Source organism: Oratosquilla oratoria, chromosome 29 (assembly GCF_046742065.1).
Source record: "Oratosquilla oratoria isolate Oo_2021 chromosome 29, ASM4674206v1, whole genome shotgun sequence".
Classification (NCBI taxonomy): domain Eukaryota; kingdom Metazoa; phylum Arthropoda; class Malacostraca; order Stomatopoda; family Squillidae; genus Oratosquilla; species Oratosquilla oratoria.
Genome location: NC_134805.1, coordinates 53,712,543 through 53,733,078, shown reverse-complemented (window position 1 = coordinate 53,733,078; position 20,536 = coordinate 53,712,543). Strand labels below are relative to the sequence as shown.

General features: G+C 38.3%; 1 protein-coding gene across 5 annotated transcripts in view; it reads right to left on the bottom strand.

Moving 5' to 3' along the window:
* LOC143040771 (solute carrier family 35 member C2) overlaps window positions 1–20,536 on the bottom strand; it is a 260,071-nt gene that overhangs the window by 94,695 nt on the left and 144,840 nt on the right. For all 5 annotated transcript variants that reach the window (XM_076212200.1, XM_076212199.1, XM_076212202.1 and 2 more), the window contains one exon: window positions 20,033–20,142. In XM_076212200.1, the coding sequence (XP_076068315.1) occupies window positions 20,033–20,142 (110 nt within the window). The remainder of the gene's footprint in view (window positions 1–20,032; window positions 20,143–20,536) is intronic.

The window sequence follows — 20,536 nt, the reverse complement described above, 5'->3', positions numbered from 1 at the left end:
GGGGGAAACAAAGAAGACCCTACAAACTATAGACCAGTCTCTCTAACAAGCACGATAGCAAAAATTTGTGAATCATCAAAAGTAGATGGGTAAGGCATTTAGAAAAAAAACAATGTACTACATCCAAGACAATTTGGATTCAGACAAGGACGATCATGCATCACAAACTTACCGTAATATGTTTCTATTCAAGGCTAATAGATGTAATACAAGAGATGGATGGGCTGATTGTGCATTTCTAGACCTAAAAAAAGGTTTTGACAAGGTGCCACATAAGAAGTTGCTTAAGAAATTAGAAACTACATGAGGAATACAGGGAAAACTGCTGAAATGGATGGAAGACTTTTTGCAAGAAAGAAAAATGAGAATTATAAGAGACAAACACTCTAATTGGGATGAAGTGATAAGTGGTGTTCCACAAGGAACAGTTTTGGCCCCAATAATGTTTGCTATATATATTAATGATATGGATGAAGGAATTGAAAGTTATATGAGCTTCTTTGCGGATGATGCAAAACTGTTGAAAAAAGTGAACACTGAAGAAGATTGTGAGTCACTACAGAGTGATCTCAATAAAGTATGGGAATGGAGTAGGAAGTGGGAGATGGAGTTCAATACTAAGAAGTGTAGTATAATGGAATTTGGAAGAAGCAAAAAAAGAATAGCAGGATCATATAAATTGGGAGAAGAAGGAATAAAAAAAAGTAGAAAATGAGAAGGACCTGGGAGTCATTATTATGAATAATGTCCCCTGAGAATTTTTTTGGAGAAACTTGTAATTTAATAAGAACAATCAAAGTGGCATTTACATACCTGGATGAAGAAATGGTGAAGAAAATACTAATCACTCTGATAAGACCAAGATTGGAATATGCAGCAACTATGTGGTCACCAAGTACAAAAAAAATGTATAAAAAAACTTGAAAGAATACAAAGAGCAATTACAAAATTGGCACCAACTCTCTCAAAACTATCATATGAAGAGAGACTAGCAAAACTTGAACTACAGACATTAGAGCAAAGAAGAGAGAGAGGAGATTTGATAACTATTTATAGAATCATGAAAGGCATAGAAACTATTGTTAGAGAGGATCTAATAAAATGGGATGACAGAAATACAAGAGGACACGGAAAGAAAATCAAGAAAGACAGTTATAGAAGAGATCTGAAAAAGAACAGCTTTCCCCACAGAGTAATAGACATTTGGAACAAGTTGGATGAGCAAGTGGTGTGTGCAAAAACAATACATGAATTTAAAAACATACATACATACATATACCAAGGCTTTTTCGCCCTTACAAGGGAGGTAGCCAAAAAGGAAAAGGCATAAAATCATTCCCACCCATTCCATCCCTGAATACACTCCACCCCCCCTCCACCCTCCCTCTTATCTTAGCACCTCCTGGATGACGGGTCATCACTGCACCTTGTCCACTGCCCTGGGTCAGAAGCAGTGTCGCAAGACACAGCACATCCACAGCAAGGCCGCTTCATTATATCGGCGACCCCCCCTCTCCGTCCCCCCATGCATAAAAGGAGAAGATGGGGAGAAATCCCTTCGGACTGCTTCAAATTTTGCTTACATATACTACCTCACCCCCCATCCCCCCGCCCATTCCACCTCATGCATCACAACATCATCCATATACAACCATTCTCCATTCAACCCTGTCTTCTGTCCTCTCCTGTCCTTCCTCAACAGACATTCCCCTCTTCCCCAAAGCCCCCTTCACCCCATCCATCCACCCACCCACCCATGCATTTAAAAACAGTTTAGATAAAATGAGATATGAAGACAGGACACCACGAGCATAGCTCCCCTTCCTGTAAAATACAACTAGGTAAATACACATGCAGTACAGGTACTCCTTGTTTAACGACCTACTCGGTTAGCGACGACGCGGAGTTATGACGGGCTTTATGACAGACGTTTAACATAAATCTCCCGAAGTTACGACGTTGTGTACGATAATTAAGTTGGCTGAGGCAAATTTGTATTATGTTATAATTGAACTTGTACGGTGGATATTAGCTGTGAGGTAAAGTGTTCTGAAGCTTAGGTCTACATTACCATCCTGCAAGCTGCAAAAACTACCTGGGGTACAGTATATACCGGTAGTGGTAAATTTTTAGTTTCGACCATGGGCACAATATAACAATAGAAAATTAATTATTAATTTTGTAAATTATAATGTATCAAAGTAATATGCAATTTTGTGAGCGGATAAAAAAAAGAAAAAAAAAGGTGCTAAAACAAATTTCGTAAGTAACGAAGTCATGTCGGACGAATGGTACACCATGTTTGTTATGATAGATGCCGATGTCGAAGAAATAAAAGGATGATGAATTCGTCTAACCTAAACTAAACTAACCTGACCTGTGTTTGATAAATCATTACCTGCAAATTAAATGTCATCCGGCTCGTCCTCGTTGTCGTTGTCGTGAGAGACGTTGGCAGACGACAAGATGGTGTCCCAATCCTATGCTACCGACTTCGTTCATTAGCATATTTGCTTGTAGCATGGTATTTCTTACTTTCATTTCTGCCCACAAAATTGCATATTATGTTGATACATTTTAATTTACAAAATTAATAATTCATTTTCTATTGCCATATTGCGCCCATGGTCGAAACTAAAAAAATACCCCGGTATTCAATATGGAATGTCAGCATACGCGGATTTGGTCATATACGGTAATTTTAGGAACCTAACCACCGTAAATAAACAGTAAATAAAGCTTTAATGTACTGTATAAAAGAGGGAAAATACACGAAAATAAAGATACATGTATTGCTGGACATTGTACATACAGTACATGTACGTATATGTATACACTTTCGCTTAACGACCAATTCGGTTAACGACGACGCGCTGGTCCCAATTGTCGTCGTTAAACGAGGAGTGGTTGTATAATGGAATTTGGAAAGAGTAAAAACAGAATATCAAAAGATTACAGAATTGGGGAAGTAAAAGTAAAAAAAGCAAACTTGGAAAAAGATCTTGGAGTGATGATTGGAAAGGACATGAAACCAGATAAGCATATAGATAAAATATTCGGAGAAACCTACAATTTATTGAGGTCAAAGTGGCATTTCCTTATTTGGATGAAGAAATGATAAAGAAAATACACTAACTACACTAATAAGACCAAAACTTGAGTACACAGCATCACTTTGGACACCCAGTACCAAAAAGAATATTAAGAAATTAGAAAGAATAAAAAGAGCGACAATCAAACTAGCACCGACTCTCGCCGAACTAACATGACCAAAGACTGTCCAATTTGATTCTACCAACTTTGGAACAAAGAAGAGAAAGAGGAGATTTGCTGACTATCTACAGAATAATGAAAGGAATGGAAGTTTTAGACAGAAACGACTTGTTAATGTGGAACAACGGTAAAACGACAGGACACGGAAAAAAACTGAAAAAGGACAGTTATAGAAAAAACTTGAAAAGGAACAGCTTCCCACACAGACCGATAAATACATGGAACAAATTAGACAACGAAACGGTATGTGCAAACACTATAAAAGATTTTAAGATAAAATCTAATGTGGAGAGATACAAAGACGGGTCACCACAAGCATACCTTCCTTCCCGTATATTACAACTAGGTAAATACAACTAGGTTAATACACACACACAAAAAAAAGATTAAAAAAAATGTACTAAATCCAAGGCAATTTGGATTTAGACAAGGACGATCATGAATCACAAACTTAACGTGTTTCTATTCAAGGCTAATAGATGTAATACAAGTAAGAGATGGATGGGCTGATTGTGCATTTTTAGACCTGAAAAAAAGCTTTTGATAAGGTGCCACATAAGAAGTTGCTTAAGAAATTACAAACTGCAGGAGGAATACAGGACAAACTACTGAAGTGGATGGAAGACTTCTTGCATGAAAGAAAAATGAATGGTGATAAGAGACAAACACTCTAATTGGGATGAAGTGATAAGTGGTGTTCCACAAGGAACAGTTCTGGCCCTAATAATGTTTGCTATATATATTAATGATATAGATGAAGGAATTGAAAGTTATATGAGCTTCTTTGCAGATGATGCAAAACTGTTGAAAAAAATGAACACTGAACAAGATTGTGAGTCGCTACAGAGTGATCTCAATAAAGTATGGGAATGGAGTAGGAAGTGGGAGATGGAATTCAATATCAAGGAGTGTAGTATAATGGAATTTGGAAGAAGCAAAAAAAGAATAGTGGGATCATATAAATTGGGAGAAGAAATAAAAAAAAGTAGAAAATGAGAAGGACCTGGGAGTCATTATTATGAATAATATGTCCCTTGAGAAGTATATCAACAAAATTTTTTGGAGAAACTTATAATTTAATAAGAACAATCAAAATGGCTTTTACATACCTGGATGAAGAAATGGTGAAGAAAATACTAGTTACCTTGATAAGACCAAGATTGGAATATGCAGTGACGATGTGGTCACCAAGTACAAAATAATGTATAAAAAAAATTGAAAGAATACAAAGAGCAATTACAAAACTAACACCAACACTCTCAGAACTATCATATGAAGAGAGACTAACAAAACTTGAACTACAGACATTAGAACAAAGAAGAGAGAGAGGAGACTTGATAACTATTTATAGAATTATGAAAGGCATAGAAACTATTGATAGAGAGGATCTAATAAAATGGGATAGTAGACATACAAGAGGACACTGAAAGAAAATCAAGAAAGACAGTTATAGAAGGGACCTGAAAAAGAACAGCTTTCCCCACAGAGTAATAGACATCTGGAACAAGTCGGATGAAAAAGTGGTGTGTGCAAAAACAATTCATGATTTTAAAAACAGTTTAGATAAAATGAGATATGAAGACGGGATACCACAAGCATAGCTCTCCTTCCCATAAAATACAAGTAGGTAAAAAACACTAACAGTAAATGAAATACTAAAGAAAGAAGGAAATCTGGTAATTATGGGTGGTTTTCACTTTAAGGAAATATGTTGAGAAGAAATGACTGTGAAAGGTGGAGAAGATCACTGGAGAAACATATTACTGGAAATGACCACTGATTACACATTGATGCAATGGGTCAAGGAAAACACCAGATATAGAAATAAAAATGAACCCTTATGATTGGATTTGATATTCACATCAGAACCAGAAATCATGGATAAAATTGAATATAAGACACCAATTTGAAAAAGTGATCACATACTAATACTAATAGAACTAGAATTAAATGAAGAAACAAATATAGAAATTAATGAAAAACACAGAAAAGGAAGACTAATGTAAAACAAAACAGATTTTGAGAAACTTAGAAAATTCTTTTGAGAAGCAAATTGGAAAAAAATCTGATAATAAAGAAACAGAGGTGGAAGAGAAATGGACAATTTGGATGGAAATCTATAATGAAGGAGTGGATAAGTATGTACCTGAACAAAAACAGGAAAGGGTATATATAAAATCCTGGTATAATAAAAAGTGCAGTGAGGCAAAATACAGAAGAGATAAAGCCTGGAATACATGGAAAAAGGAGATAAAAAATACATATATATATATATATATATATATATATATATATATATATATATATATATATATATATATATATATATATATATATATACACCAAACTAAAAAATGAATATGTAAAAATACAGAGAAGAAAAGAGAAATTATGAAAAGGACATAACAGACAAATGTACAGATCAACCCCAAATTATTTCATAGATATGTAAACAGCAAGCTAAAAAATAAACAGGAAATACTTAAATTACATCAAGGTAACAGAGAATACACAGAAGATATAGAAATGGTAGACATTATGAACAAACATTTCAAATCTGTATTTGCGGCCTTGCTGTGGATGTGCTGTGTCTTGCGACACTGCTTCTGACCCAGGGCAGTGGACAAGGTGCAGGGATGACCCGTCGTCCAGGAGGTGCTAAGATAAGAGGGAGGGTGGAGGGGTGTGGAGTGTATTCAGGGATGGAATGGGTGGGAATTATTTTATGCCTTTTCCTTTTTGGCTACCTCCCTTGTAAGGGGGAAAAAGCCTTTGGTATATGTATTTACCTAGTTGTATTTTGCGGGAAGGGGAGCAATGCTTGTGGTGTCCCGCCATTGTATCTCGCAGTGTCTAGTTTGCTTTTAAACTCATGAATGGTTTTTGCACATACTATTTCATTATCCAGTTTGTTCCAAGTGTCCAAAACTCTATGTGGAAAACTGTTTTTCTTCAGTTCTCTTCTATAGCTATGTTTTTTATTTTCTTTCCATGTCCTCTTGTGTTTCTCTTGTCCCAGTAAAGTAAGTCCTCTCTATCAAGAATCTCTGTGCCTTTCATGATTCTGTAGATGGTCAATAGGTCACCTCTCTCTCTTCTTTGCTCCAGTGTCGGTAACTCCAGTTTAGCCAATCTTTCCTCGTATGATAGGTTTGCAAGTGTAGGTGCCATTTTTGTAGCTGCTGTTTGAATTCTTTCTATTTTCTTTATATTCTTTTTGGTACTGGGGGACCACAATGTCGCCGCATACTCTAGTCTAGGCCTTATCAATGTAACCCAATATTTTCTTTATCATGTCTTCGTCCAAGTACCGTACTTTTCGGTGTAAGACCCACGGCTTTTTGCCTCAGAAAGGGGCCAAATTTCGGGGGTGCGGGTGATATAAAGGTGCGGGTCATCTGTGGATTCTGGTTAGAAATTGCCCTCTTACGCAGTCAAAAAAAAAAAAAAAAAAAAAAAAAAAAAAAAAAAAAAATTAATTAGTTTAGCTGGGTGCCCTCTCGGATCGGGGATTTGCGGGGGGACCGACTGGATTCGTCGTATGAAAGTTGATTAAAGTCATAATACAGCGCGTACGATCGAGACAAACGACAAAGAGAAGGTAGGATTTGTCTTACCCGCTTTACATGCTCTTGTTATTAATAAAGGCATTATCACAAATAAAACAGGCTTAACTAAACAGCATGAACACAATACAAGTGACCGGTACCAACACCAACATCGTGTGTCGCGATCAAACAAAAACAAGCAGGCGGCCATTTTCGCAATTACAAATTACAAACTGTACCTGATTCCTTAATGCTAAATTTGTGCATTACATGTGGGTCGTTCAAGCATGGAAGAAAATTAAAGAATCGACTATTCAGAACGGTTTCCGTAAATCAGAAATGTGCCATCCTGCAATGTTCGATGCATGCTACGACTCAGAAAAGGAATCGGACGAATCCGAAATCGAAATGGAAACGGATGAGGTCACTGCATCAGAATTGGCTGATTTATACCACAACCTCTTCCATGACGATACAGAGGATGAGGAATTCGATGGCTTCGTGAGCGATGATACGCCTTCATAAACATTGACTGTCGTCTGTGATCACTGTGTTTTTTTTCTAATAACGATGTGCTCCATTGACTCTGTTCATAACAGTTCAGTAATGTGCTCTATTATTGTTCTATTCTATTGAAAACTAACCATTGGAAATTGTTTGGTTTAAAAATTAATTACCAGTGTTTGTATGGCATTTATAAACCAATTCATTAATTACCGGTAAACAATGAAACAGGGTTTTATGGCATTATTTACACAAATTTATTAAGGTTTTTGTAATATATATATATATAAGTGCAATAAAATATATTGAAATGTAATTTGTTGGTTATTCTTCATCTTCATCACAATCAGAAATAAATAGGACTGGAGGAATACTAGTATCATGATCATGAATCGCAATGCCGCGTCTTCGACCCATCCCAAAGGCATCGTAAGATCAGTTGCACACTTTCGAGATCACCCCTCTACATCTAGTGGCAACTTCAGAAACCAAATTGTGATGAATCCTGAAAAGCAAGATATCACCAAGAAACCTGCTAATATCGGAAAACATATATCTTTTTTTTTTATAAATCACATAAGCATTGATGAAACAGAAAATTTAGAAAAAGCCTCAACTTTGAAATTACTTTGATCACCACGTCAACGGCCGGCCATAACAACAACCGCCGTGAGCTGTGCCTGTGGCCACCCATGCATGGGTAGTATACATCGTCGGATCTACACTGCCGCGCACGCCATATGACTGCGGGTCATACAGCGGTGCGGGTCTTGTGTGGATTTTCACTAAGGTGTAAGGGGGTGCGGGTCATATAACGGTGTGGGCTATAGTCCGAAAAATACGGTATGCATGTATGTATGTATGTATATGTATGTATGTATTCACCAAAGAGAAAAAAAAAATCTACAAAACTGTGATCAAAGAATTGAAGAAAGATTTCCTCCATTGAAGAAATTAAATATTACTCAGAATGAAATAAGGAATCAAATATTAAAGCTTGACGTTAAGAAGTCACATGGCCCAGACGGAGTTGCAAACTGGACACTGAAGGAATGTATAGATGAACTAACAGGAAAAATATACAGAATAATTGAATGCTCACTCAAAGAAGGAAAACTACCAGGAGACTGGATAAGTGCCAATTTAGTGCCAATATATAAAGGGGGAAATAAGGCAAACCCAACAAATTATAGGTCGGTGTCCCTAACGAGTACAATAGTTAAAATTTGTGAGAGAATCATCAAAGATAGATGGACAAAATATCTAGAGGAGAATAATATACTGAGCCAAAGGCAATTTGGATTCAGACAAGGGAGATCATATATCACTAATTTGGTTTGTTTCTATTCAAGATTGATAGATATATTGCAAGAAAGGGATGGCTGGGCAGACTGTGCCTTCCTAGAATTACAAAAGGCATTTGATAAGGTACCACACAGAAAATTACTATATAACTGGAAACAATAGGAGGCATACATGGAAAACTATTGAATTGGATGGAGGACTTCCTACAGGGAAGAAAAATGAGAGTGGTGCTCAAAGACAAATATTCAAAATGGGAAGAAACGAGTAGTGGCATCCCACAGGGGTCAGTACTAGTTCCAATAATGTTTGTTATATATGTAAATGACATGGACGAAGGCATTGAAAGTTACATGAACTGCTTTGCGGACGACACAAAATTATTAATAAGAATAAACTTTGAACCAGACTATGACTCATTACAGAGTGATCAGAACAAAGTCTCAGAGTGGAGCAAGAGATGGGAGGTAGAATTCAACATCAAGAATTGCAGTATAATTGAATTTGGAAGCAAGAAGAGAATATCAGGACAGTATAAAAATGATGGAAAAGAAGTACAGAACATAAATTCTGAAAGGGACCAAGGATTAATCATCACCAAAGACATGTCACCGGATAAACATATAAATAAAGTAGTCGGAGAAACATAAGGAAATGATTAAGAAAATATTACAAACACTGATAAGGCCAAAACTGGAATATGCAGCATTGATATGGTCACCCAGTACAAAAAAGAATATAAGAAAATGATAAACAATACAAAGAGTAACGACAAAGATGGTCCCAACACTTTCAAACCTGACATATGAACAAAGACTGGCCGAACTGGAATTGCCAACCCTGGAACAAAGAAGAGAACGAGGGACCTACTAACCATCTATAGAATTATGAGAGGAAAAGAATGCCTTGATAGAGAGGACTTATTAAACTAGGACAGAGGAAAAACAAGGGGACATGCAATGAAACTCAAAATGGATAACTACAGAAGAGACCTGAAAAAGAACAGCTTCCCACACAGAGTGATAGATATATGGAATAAATTGGATGAAGAAATACATACATATACCAAAGGCTTTTTCCCCCTTACAAGGGGGGGTAGCCAAAAAGAAAAAGCCATAGAAACCACTCCCACCCATTTCATTTCCCATATATTCCACTCCCCTCCACCCTCCTCCCTCCCTCCTATCTTGGCACCTCCTAGATGACGGTTCATCCCTGCATCCTGTCCACTGCCCTGGGTCAGAAGCAGTGTCGCAAGACACAGCACATCCACAGCAAGGCCACTTCATAAATTCGGCGACCTCCCCTCTAAGTCCCCTCATGCAGGAAAGGAGAAGACGGGGAGAAATCCCTTTCGGCTGCGTCAATTTTTTTTTTTCTCATACATACTTCCTCACCCCCCATCCCCCACCACCTCCCCCTCATGCATCACAGCCTCATCTATACACAACCCTTCTCCATTCACCCCTATCTTCTGTCCTCTCCCGTCCTTCCTCTACAGACATTCCTCTCTTCTGTAAAGCCCCTTTCACCCCATCCATCCATCTCATCCTAGGATGCCCCCTCATATTCACTCCTTCCACCTCCGCATTCCACACTTCTTTTACTAGTCTTTCTTCACTCATTCTTTCCATGTGTCCAAACTATCCTAATACTCTTTCATCAACCCTATCTCCCAGCTCCCTTTCCACCCCTGTTCTCCTCCTCACCTCCTCATTTCTCACTCTATCCAGCCTAGTAACCCCTATCATACTTCTCAGACATTTCATCTCAAACACATTCAAACTCCTTCTCTCTTCCTCTCTCATGTTCCATGTTTCGGCCCCGTACATTGCTGTTGGCACAATCACTCCTTCAATGATTATCTGTTAGAAGAAAAACCAGACATAATGGGAATTGTAGAGACTAAACTAAGAGGAGAAATACCATCTATTGATATTGGACAAGGGCTATACAATTACTGGATAAGAAACAGGGACAAAAAGCAGGGAGGGGGAATCATGTTCTTGGCCAAGAAAGACCTAAATGTGACAAAAATTGCAGAGGGCAAAGGTAATGTTGAACTGATCATGATAAAAGTCGAAGGCAAGAATATGAAAAGTAGAAAGTTTGTGGTGACCTATGTGCCCCCAAGAACGAATGCTTGGAAAGAAAACGCACACACAAAAATGCTAGAAGATACAAGAAAATCACTAAATGAGATACTAATGGGTAAGGGTAACCTAGTAATTATGGGAGACTTCAATTGCAAAGAAATTTGTTGGGACAACATGACAGTACTAGGAGATGACGTGTGGGGAAATGTACTGCTAGACATGACCATGGAGTACACAATGACCCAGTGGGTCAGTGAAAACACAAGGTACAGAAACAATGAAGAGCCATCAAAACTAGATTTAATATTTACAACGGAACCTGAAATACAGGTACACCTCACCTTACGTCGTTAATTGGTTCCAGGAGACACGACGTAAGTCGAAAAACGACGTAAGTCGAATTTGCTTACAAGTAGGCTAGGTAGGCCTGGTGTAGCCTAGGCTAAACTGCCAATAGCCATTTTTCAGTACTTTATTTTACTTTTGATTGCATTTTTTATTAAACAAGGTTAATAAAAATCTATTTTAAGTTTCCAAACAAAACATTTATTTATCATTTTGTAATAAAGTATAAAAAAGTACCTGTATTTATTCATCAATACGTACAATTTGCTGTACTTTATGAATGCATTGTAAATTACATACTGTGAAACAAAACAAAAAACAAATAAATAAAAACTAGTTTAAGCTTACAATCATTTTGTAATAAGTGAAAAATTGAATAAAGTATTTTTAATTTACCAATGCAGTACATACATTATGTCGATGTTTACGCGTTGCTATTTCGCGGTGCTGTACTCTATGAATGCATTGTCAATAACATACGGTAAAACAAAACAAAAAACAAAGAAATATAAACTATTTCAAGCTTACATATAATCATATTGTAATAAGTGAAAAACTTTAATGTATTTTCGGTTTACCAAAACAGTAGATACAATATGTTGATATTTACGTTGTAGACGTAGATGGCTGGGGATTGTCGACATCAACATCAGCTGATTCTCGTCGTTCGACGCGTAAAAACTGGTCAAGAGTGCCTTGAACCGTCTTCTTGTTCTTTTCTTCAAGGATTAGATTATAAGGAGCAAAAGCTTCATAACAAGCCCCCATTATCTTGGAAAAGCGTTGAGCATTTGGATCCATATCCTCAAACATAGCAAGACCTTTTTCGATGTGTGCAAATGCTTCCTCCATTTTCTTAATGGTGAAGTGGCGTGGCTCAGATTCATCATCCTCTTCTTCTTTCTTTTGTTGCTCCTGAAGTTCCATCAAATCCTTGTTCGTCAGTAACTCCTTGTCTTTTTCAAATAAATCTGTGAAATCCTCTTCCTCCAAATTCATATCCAGCTCTTTGCTCATTGTAACCAAATCTTTGTTGACAACAACAGTATCGAAGCCTTTAAACTCGTGCACAAATTGCGGGCATAGCTTTTTCCGTACACCATTCATAGCAGTGCTCTGAACATCATTCCATGCTGCTGCTACATTCTGTAAAGCTTTGTAGATGTCATATCCCTTCCAAAAGTCGCGAAGTGTGATAGACTCATCCATTTCAATTGCAGCAATTGCTTGCCGTAGCGTACGCTTCATATAATAACGTTTGAAGATAGCAATTATCCCCTGATCCATTGGCTGGAGAATAGACGTAGTGTTTGGGGGGAGGTATATGACGGTAATGTTGGGATGAAAATCTGCGATGTTTTGTGGGTGGCCAGGAGCATTATCTAAGATAAGTAAAACCTTAAAAGGAATCCCCTTCTCCTTACAATACTTCTCTGCTGCTGGGACAAAATTATTGAAAAACCAATCTTCGAAAATAACAACAGTGACCCAAGCTTTTGAGTTAGCCATCCATATAACAGGGAGAGATGCTTTGGGTATTTTCTTCAGGGCACGGGGGTTGTGTGCATGATAAACAAACAGAGGCTTTAATTTAAAATCTGCACAGTTACCTCCCAACATTATGGTCACACGTTCTTTTGAGACCTTGTAACCTGGAATCGTTTTCTCTTCCTTGGAAACAAATGAACGATCTGGTAATTTCTTCCAATATAATCCTGTTTCGTCTACGTTGAAAATTTGCTCAGGAAGAAACCCGTTTTCTTCGATGATTTTCTTCAGTGTAGCAGGAAATTCCGCTGCTGCTTGTTCATCAGCTGATGCGATTTCACCTTGTCTTTTAAGGAAGTGATAATTTCTCCTGTTTTTATATCTCATAAACCATCCAGGACTTGCTTTGAAATCTACATCTTTCTCATCTGGATATTTTTCCTTTAGGTCCTCAAACAAAGACAACGTTTTTTCCTGAATGAGCTCTTGACTAAGATTCGCATTCTGACGATTCCTCCTATCAACCCAAATCGAAAGAATATTTTCCATTTCTTCAAATATCTTACCTCTTTTCTTGTTGATGATCGTGTTCTTCATCAATGGGGCTTCAGATGTGACATGTGTTAAAATCTTGTCTTTATTATGCACAATCGTTGATACAGTTGTCCGACTAACTCCAAAACATCGTGCAATCGATACAACTTTTTCACCATTACGATGACGTTTTATCATCGCCATTTTCTCCTCCAGCGAAATAGCATGACGCTTAGCACTTTCACTAGAACTTTTCTTAGGAGGCATGGGGGCAAATATTACAGTTACAAGTGAATGTTAATGAGAAAACTTACAAAACTTCAGTAAACAGATAATAATCCAAAAGAATTGCGGGAGTCGAGACGCCGCTTACAGTAAATACGTATTGGAAGTACCGTTGCGATTTCATGTTCTAGTGGACTAGGCCATACTACTTTATGGTATATGTTTTAGCAGTTACTGAATCTTGATATAATTTTACATGCTTTTATTATTTATTGTAACATGAATTGCTTGAAACGCTTGAAACGTTTTTTGGTGTTTATGCGATTCCATTATTGGCTGACCGATGTAAAGTCAAGTAAAACGACAACTTGAATTTTTTTCCATATTATTTTTGAAATCCGACGTATCTTCGAAAACGACGTAAGTCGAAACGACGTAAGTCGAGGTGTGCCTGTAGTGGACAAAGTCCACTACAAGACACCAATTGGAAAGAGTGACCATGTACTCATCGAAACTGTACTGAAGGAGGAAATAGAGATGAAGAGGAGCGAAAAGCATAGGAAAGGAAGATTGATGTACAACAAAACAGATTTTGCAAAACTAAAGACGTTCTTCCAGAATGCAAACTGGGAAAAATTCTATATGGAAGAGACAACAGTGGAAGAGAAATGGAACATACTGTTGGCTAATTACAATGAAGGGGTAAACAGGCATGTACCAAGACAAAAGCAAGAGAGTACATTAAATGTTGGTTCAACAAAAGATGCAGTGAGGCAAAAGACAGAAGGGACAAAGCTTGGAAAAGGTGGAGAAAAGACAAAAAACAAAGCAAATGGCAAATTTATATAAACTATAGAAATGAGTATGTTAATGTGAGAAGAGAGGAGAAAAGGAACCATGAGAAGGATATTATAGATAGAATTTTGATAACCATAGAAAATGTGATTACAGACATTTTAGGGAGAACGTCATTACGGAGGGGCAACTACAATATCATCAAGACGCCGATATGGCAGCATCGCGTATCCACTTGCTCCTCATGACGCCTACGTATGTGGCACCGTATGGAAGGGGTTAATTCTCACTTCCAGTCTACTGCCACTTTCACCCCTTGTACATCTCATCACCTTACTTTTACCCACATTTATCTTCAGCTTTCTTCTTTCACACACTCTCCCAAACTCTGTCACCAACTTCCTCAATCCCTCCTCTGATCCTGCCACAAGTGCAGCGTCGTCCACAAACAACAGCTGGCTCACCTCCCACTTCTCTCCATCTTCTTTAATCATCGCCAATCCCTGACCCACTACCCTTGCATTTACCTCTCGCACTACCCCATCCATGTATAAGTTGAACAGCCAGGGCGACATAACGCATCCTTGACGAAGTCCCACCTTTACCTCAAACCACTCACTCTCTCCATTTCTAACCCTGACACAAGCTCTACTACTCTCATAAAAACTCTTATCAGCTCCCAGAAGCTTTCCTCCTATCCCGTATATCCGCAAAAGCTCCCACAGTGCCATTCTGTCTACCCTGTCATAAGCCTTTTCCAGATCCATAAAAGCCCAAAAAACATCCTTCCCCTTTCCTATAGCTTTCTCACATATCTGTCTTACAACAAAAATCTGATCTACACAACCTCTACCCGTCCTAAATCCACACTGTTCCTCACCAATTACTCCCTCTGTTCCTTTCCTAATCCTCTCAATCAAGATCCACCCATAAGCCTTCCCAACTACACTTAACAAGCTAATCCCTCTGAAACTACTACATTCACACTTGTCCCCTTTTCCCTTGTACATACATACATATACCAAAGGCTTTTCCCCCTACACAAGGGGTAGCCAAAAAGAAAAAGGCATAGAAATCACTCCCACCCATTTCATTTCCCATATATTCCACTCCCCTCCACCCTCCCTCCTATCTTGGTACCTCCTGGATGACAGGTCATCCCTGCATCCTGTCCACTGCCCTGGGTCAGAAGCAGTGTTGCAAGACACAGCACATCCACAGCAAGGCTGCTTCATAAATTCGGCGACCCCCACTCTCCATCCCCTCATGCAGGAAAGGAGAAGACGGGGAGAAATCCCTTCGGGCTGCGTCAAATTTTTTTCCCATACATATTTCCTCACCCTCAATCCCACACCCACTCCCACTCATGCATCACAGCCTCATCTATACACAACCCTTCTCCATTCACCCCTATCTTCTGTCCTCTCCCATCCTTCCTCCACAGACATTCCTCTCTTTTGTAAAGCCCCTTTCACCCCATCCATCCATCTCATCCTAGTATGCCCCCTCATATTCACTCCTTCCACCTCCACCTTCCACACTTCTTCACTCATTCTTTCCATGTGTCCAAACCATCTTAATACTCTTTCATCAACCCTATCTCCCAGCTCCCTTTCCACCCCTGTTCTCCTCCTCACCTCCTCATTTCTCACCCTATCTAGCCTAGTAATCCCTATCATACTTCTCAGACATTTCATCTCAAACACATTCAAACTCCTTCTGTCTTCCTCTCATGTTCCATGTTTCTGACCCTGTACATTGCTGTTGGCACAATCACTCCTTCATATAACCTCCTCTTAGCATCCATTTCCAAATGTCTATTTCTCATTACACTTTTTAATCCACCAAGGCATTTACTCGCTTCTCTCAATCTACATTCTACCTCCACCCCCACTCCTCCCTTTCCTGTCACATTTGCACCCAAGTATCTGAAACTATCCACTTCCTCCAGTTTCTCACCCTTGATGCTCACTTCCAGCCTACTGTCACTCTCTCCCCTAGTACATCTCATCACCTTACTTTTGCCCACATTAATTTTATCTTCAGCTTCCTTCTTTCACACACCTTCTCAAACTCTGTCACTAACTTCCTCAATCCCTCCTCTGATCCTGCTACAAGTGCAGTGTCATCAGCAAACAACAGCTGGCTCACCTCCCACTTTTCTCCATTTTCTTTAACCATCTCCAACCTTTGACCCACTACCCTTGCATTTACCTCTCGCACCACCCCATCCATGTAAAGATTGAACAGCCAGGGTGACATAACACGTCCCTGACGAAATCCCACCCTTACCTCAAACCACTCACTCTCTCCATTTCTAATCCTAACGCAAGCTCTACTACTCTCATAAAAACTCTTGACTGCTCTTAACAGCTTTCCTTCTATCCCGTATATCTGCATAACCTCCCACAGTGCCTTCCTGTCTACCCTGTCATAGGCCTTTTCCAGATCCATAAAAGCCCAAAAAACATCCTTACCTTTTCCTATAGCTTTCTCACATATCTGTCTTACCACAAAAATCTGATCTACACAACCTCTACCTGTCTAAAACCACACTGTTCCTCACCAATTACTCCCTCTGTTCCTCTCCTAATCCTCTCAATCAAGACCCTCCCATAAGCCTTCCCAACTACACTCAACAAGCTGATCCCTCTCAAACTACTACACTCACACTGTATAGTTCCTTTGTAAAGCGGAACTATACAGACACTCCTCCAGTCCTCTGGCACTCTACCCTCTCTTAAACAAACATTTAATAACCTCACCAGCCAGTCCACCATAACTGTACCTCCTTTTTTCAGACATTCTGCATGGCATCCATCCAGATCAGGTGCCTTACCTGCTCTCATCATCTTAACAGCTACTTTCACTTCATCCTTCTCTATTCCTCCTCCATTTTCCTCACTCATCACTCTCATTTTCTTAGCGCTTCCCACTGCAACTACCTTTCCCTCCCTATCCTCCTCCACATTTAGCAACTCCCTAAAATACTCTGCCCACCTTCCTCTCACTGCCTTCTCTTCCATTATCATCTCTCCATCTGCAGCTTTTACCTTTTCTTCTCTACTTGATTCGCCTCCTCTTCCTCTTTTAATTTCTTTCCAAAACATCTTTAGTACTTTCAAAATTTTCTGTCATACTCTTTCCCCATTTCTCATCTGCTCTCCTCTTTGCTTCCTTTATCTTATGCTTAACTTCCTTTCTCTTTACTTTGTACCTCTCATATGATCCCCTCGTCCTAATTTGTAGCCAATCTATGAATGCCTGCTTCTTCTCTTCTACACCCTTCTTTGCTTCCTCATCCCACCACTCACTACCCTTCCTTCTTTTTCCTCCCGCCCTCCTTGTTCCACACACCATCTTTGCACACCTTTACTCTCTCCCACTCCTCTCTCAACTTCTTATACTCATTCTCCTTTTGCCAAACTAAAAACAAACTGGAAGTACTTCAATTATGTGAAGGTAATAGAGAATACATGGAGGTTATTGAAATAGTGGATATTATGAACAAACATTTCAAATCTGTATTCACGAAAGACAAAGAAAATCTACAAAATTATGACCAAAGAAATGAAGTAAGATCTCCCCAATGAAGGAATTAAATGTCACTCAGAATGAAATAAGGAATCAAATACTAAAGCTTGACGTTAACAAGTCACATGGCCCGGATGGAGTTGCAAACTGGATATTAAAGGAAAAATATACAAAATAATTTAATGCTCACTCAAAGAAGGAAAATTACCAGAGGACTGGAAAAATGCCAATATAGTGCCAATACATAAGGGGGGAAATAAGGAGGACCCAACGAATTATAGACCAGTGTCCCACATGAGTACAATAGTTCAAATTTGTGAGAGAATCATCAAAGACAGATGGACAAAATATCTGGAGGAGAACAATATACTGAACCCGGGGCAATTTGGATTCAGACAGGGAAGATCATGTACCACTAATTTGATCTGTTTCTATTCAAGATTGATAGATATATTGCAAGAAAGGGATGGCTGGGCAGACTGTGCCTTCCTGGACTTACAAAAGGCATTTGATAAGGTACTATACAGAATATTGCTAAATAAACTGGAAACAATAGGAGGCATACATGGAAAACTATTGAAATGGATGGAGGATTTCCTACATGGAAGAAAAATGAGAGTGGTGTTCAGAGACAAATATTCAAAGGGGGAAGAAATGAGTAGTGGCATTCCACAGGGGTCAGTGGTAGCTCTGATAATGTTTGCTATGTACGTAAATGACATGGATGAAAGTATTGAATGCTACATGAACTTCTTTGCAGATGATGCAAGATTATTAAAGAAAATAAGTTCCGAAAAAGACTGTGAGTCGTTACATAGGGATTTAAACAAAGTCTCAGAATGGAGCACGAAATGGGAAGTAGAATTCAACATCAAGAAATGCAGTATAATGCATTTAGGTAAAGCAAGAATAAAACATCAGGACAATATAAAATTGACAAAAAAGAAGTAAAGTAAATTCTGAAAAGGACCTAGGAGTAATCATCACCAAAGACATGTCTCCAGATAAACATACAAATAAAATAGAGAGACATACAATTTGTTGAGATCAATAAAAGTGGCTTTTAAATATACCTGGATAAGGAAATGATAAAAAAAATATTACTAACACTGATAAGGCCAAAACTGGAATATGCAGCAATGATATGGTCACTCTGTACAAAAAAGAATATAAGAAAATTAGAAACAATACAAAGAGCAATGACACAGATGGCCTCAACACTTTCAAACTTAACATATGAACAAAGATTGGCTGAACTAGAATTGCCAACCCTGGAACAAAGAAGAGAATGAGGAGACCTACTAGCCATGTACAGGATTATGAAAGGCAAAGAACTCCTTGATAGAGAGGACTTATTAAAGTGGGACAGAGGAAAAACAAGAGGACATGCAAAGAAACTGAAAAAGGACAGCTACAGAAAAGGCCTGAAAAAGAATAGCTTCCCACACAGAGTGACAGATATCTGGAACAGACTGGACAAAAAAAAATAGTGTGTGCAAATACTATACAAGAATTTAAAAACAAACTTGATCTTGTGAAATACAAAAATCAGGTGACCATGAGCATAGCTCCCTTGCCTGTAAAATACAACTAGGTAAATACATATGTTCTCCTTCTGACCTCTCTCACTTTGTTTTGCTTCAATCTTCATTATTATCTACTTCTTATATGGTTCTCCATTTCTTCTTTTCAACAATTCTTCACATGCTTATTTTATTTCTACTACTACTGTCCTGACCTCTTCATCCTACTATTCCTTCTGTTTCCTCTCATCCTAAATACCATCTTTGCACACTTATACACTTTCTTCTTGAAACATATGTATTCTACCTATACTTCCACTTTTATACTTCATTACATCTAATCCCTCATCTTCAAATGGAATTCTTTCTATTTCTCCTCAATTACTTTGTTTACCCATACACAATAAATGGTTTACATCCCATGTCTCTCTACCCTCATCCACCAATTCTAGACTTATACCTAACATTTACATTCAATTTCCTTACTGCCCTATCTATATATGTGGTAAGCAACCATACCAATATCCCTCAACCTTGATGTAGTCCCACATTCATGTCAAACCATTTACTCTCTTCATTCTAGATCCTCACAAACTTTTGACCTTCAACAGAGTTCTATTCCACACATTTGCAACATACTCCACATCACACACCTCCAAGACCACCCACGAAACATTCATATCTTTTGCCAAATACTTGTCCCATACCTAAAACAAAATGACAATACAACAGTTCATAATGTCCTTGATTATTTACAAAACCTAGATATATCTGATACTTTTTCAATGTTTCAGTCACACAAATACTTATGTTATTTGTATGAAAAATATTAAAAAGCTTTATCAATAGATCTTAAAAAACTTACCTCCATGAAGAAAGCAAGAACTGCACCAAAGACCACTCTTAGCCACATAAATCCAGCATCTCCCAAGTCCTTGAATCTGAACCCAAATTTACTTGCAGCAAGAGCATTCCCTGTCAATATTTCTTTAATAAGCATCTAGTTATGATGATCATTTACATAAAAATAAATCCTAGATAAAAAAAATTCCTACATAAGGTATTTGGATTAGTTACATTTCATTGCTGATAATTAGCACTTCCCTCCTTGGGGAAAATATCACATCAGAGATGAAGTCACAGAGGTGGTCAAGGTGATATCTAAGGATCAATCAATGTGCTATCTCAGATCTTGTTAACAGAAGACTTGTATACCCAGGGTAACTGGCTAGGGCCACTGGTTCAGCCCCAAAATTACTAGTGGAGATTTTGTGCAATTGTTTAGGTAAGGTAAGAGTAGGGCAAAGTGGTGGTATATTTTCTGTGTGGTTGCATCTAGGACAGCTGGAGTCTGCTGCCAGGCTACTTC